The sequence below is a fragment of the Pieris napi genome, chromosome 19 (genome assembly GCF_905475465.1).
Source record: "Pieris napi chromosome 19, ilPieNapi1.2, whole genome shotgun sequence".
NCBI classification, from domain to species: domain Eukaryota; kingdom Metazoa; phylum Arthropoda; class Insecta; order Lepidoptera; family Pieridae; genus Pieris; species Pieris napi.
The window spans coordinates 8,939,972-8,942,395 of NC_062252.1; the positions used below are offsets into that span (position 1 = coordinate 8,939,972).

At 31.7% G+C, this 2,424-nt stretch overlaps 1 protein-coding gene across 1 annotated transcript; it reads left to right on the top strand.

Annotated features, from left to right (window-relative positions):
• Positions 1 to 521: 521 nt before the first annotated feature.
• LOC125059215 (attacin-E-like) lies at positions 522 to 2,099 on the top strand. Its single transcript, XM_047663528.1, has 3 exons — positions 522 to 861; positions 1,204 to 1,401; positions 1,566 to 2,099. Exons 1-3 carry the CDS (start codon positions 581 to 583, stop codon positions 1,768 to 1,770), a joined length of 684 nt encoding a protein of 227 aa, XP_047519484.1. The 5' UTR covers positions 522 to 580; the 3' UTR covers positions 1,771 to 2,099.
• The last annotated feature ends 325 nt before the right edge of the window (positions 2,100 to 2,424 follow it).

Sequence of the window (2,424 nt, forward strand, 5' to 3'; positions counted from 1 at the left end):
GATATCGAGTGAATTCCTTGGCTGACGAAGATATAGGGTACAAGAAACAACTCATTTTTTATTTACAATGTGTCTTTGTTTTAAGTTTATTTTAATGAAAATAATATAGTAAAAAAAAATTATAACTAATTTTACTAATTATTTTTTATAAATTCAAAAGTAAACCATAAATATAAAATAATACATTTAAGCATAACTTTATGACAATAATTATTATTAAAATAAAGAAAACACTAAGTGTAAAATAGTTTATATGGTAACGATGGATACTACTGCCAATTAAATCTAACCAAAAATAATTGAAAAACAAAAAAACACACAAAGTAATTATTATGCTTTTAAAAATCTTATCAATCTCAATTTTAAATTTTTTTTTATATTAAAGATTATTAGTTATTATTAGAAGATTACTGTCGTAAACAAAGAAACTAAAACGTAAGGCCACATCCAGTCAACTATATAAACTGATAACGTCTCCGGGACTTTTTCGCTCCTCAATCATTCGTATATAAGGCTGGACCAAGCATACAGCATCCATTCGCATCTTAGTTACGAGAGTTCTCACATATAACAAATAAAAATGTTTTTCAAAACTTTGATCTTTGCCGCTTTATTGGCCGGCATTAACTGTAGATACATTTTAATTGACGAAGATTATTTGCCCGAATTCATTGAGCATTCGAGGGTAAGGAGACAAGTGCAGGTGGGAGCTGGTCTTGATAATAAGGGGAACTGGGACTTGGCAGGCAAAGTGCCGCTTGCGAAGTCTGATACTAACATTCTCAGTGCAACTGGTATGGCTACGATGGACCCTAGCAACAAGCTGACCTCGTATGGAGCTGGTGTGGCTTTGGATAATATGTAAGTAAGATAAATTTATCTATAGAAAGTACTCGCTAATAAATGCTTAGTGCAACGGGCTGCCTTAAAGCAAACTCTTCCAGACAAAACATTAATAGATGAACACATAATGTAAGAGTTATTAATAATTTAAATTGTTTCTTGTAGAGTTTATCTTTTGACAGTTTTAATTCATAAAACTAAATAGCTTTTTTGGTGATTTATAGTAAAACAATTGTCTCCGTCTTTTATAACCTAAACATGTTTTGCCAGAAAGAGACATAAGAGTATTCTAGATCACTCAGGTATTATGAATAAGACGATTACTATACACTTTATATAGCTTAAAATCGATCTTTTTAGAAATGGCCACGGGCTCAGCCTGTCTGCTAGACAGATCCCAGACTTCGGGAAGCAGTTGACAGCTGCGGCAAAGTTAAACGTTCTCAACACACCTAACCACAATTTGGACGCGAATGCGTTTGTTACAAAGAATATGCCAAGTATACCGAATGTACCAAACTTCAACACCTATGGCGCAGGCGCGGATTACATGTACAAGTGAGTATCAATTTGACATTTCGATACAATTCGTTTGGTAATTTACATTAATCATAGCTTAACCTGTGATGACAATTATTATAATTTAATTAATTGCGATAGTTTAAAACTATGTTTACAAATTTATTAGATTTAGGCTCTTGTAATCGTAAATAATGTTTCAGGAACACGCTCGGAGCTTCACTAGGCGCAGCACGCACTGATTTCCTTCAAAAGACTGATGTATCTGCGATGGGAAAACTAAATCTCTTCAAGACGCCTAGCTCTTCACTCGATTTCGGCGCTGGTGCAACGCGATCCTTTTCTCCCTTCATACCAAAGAGCAGTTGGCAACCGGCGTTTAACTTAAACTTTATGAAATCATTTTAATTAGTTTAAATTGTCGTAAATTCAGCATAGAGAAAAGACAAATGTGAAGAATTGGTATTTTCGGCTGTATTAATCAACAAAATCACTGTCAATTTACTTGTGATACAGATAGTTGAATGATATTGAATTCGAAATCAAAAATTTAGCTATAAGGTTCAAAGTATTGGCGTTATGTAAACTTGAACTTAATATTTAAGTTCAAGTCCAATCTAAGTAGGGTATAAATGTATAATAATTATAAAATGACCATAGAGGTTAAAAATTAGTAAGACAATGTGCCTCCTTAATTTAGTGCAATCAATTATTACAAATAAATAATAGAAAACATATATTTTCTCTTATTATTACGATCCCTTTTTAAATAAGAAGCATTATTTTATGTTTTAGTTGATTTTGAAGCCTATGGTATTTAAAGGACGTCCAGAGAATGCATACATGTACAACAAGTTTTTATACATTGGCTCACAAATTCAGTCCAGATTTATCGGATTCGATAATTAGGCAAAATTAAAAATATTAGTAGTAAAATGCAAAGTATCTATAATTTAGTTTGGCTTCAATAATAATTTAGTTGATGATTTTGCATAGGCAAGATCGTAACTACTCCTTTCCATCTCTACATTTTAACTATTATCTTATAAAATAGTTAATATT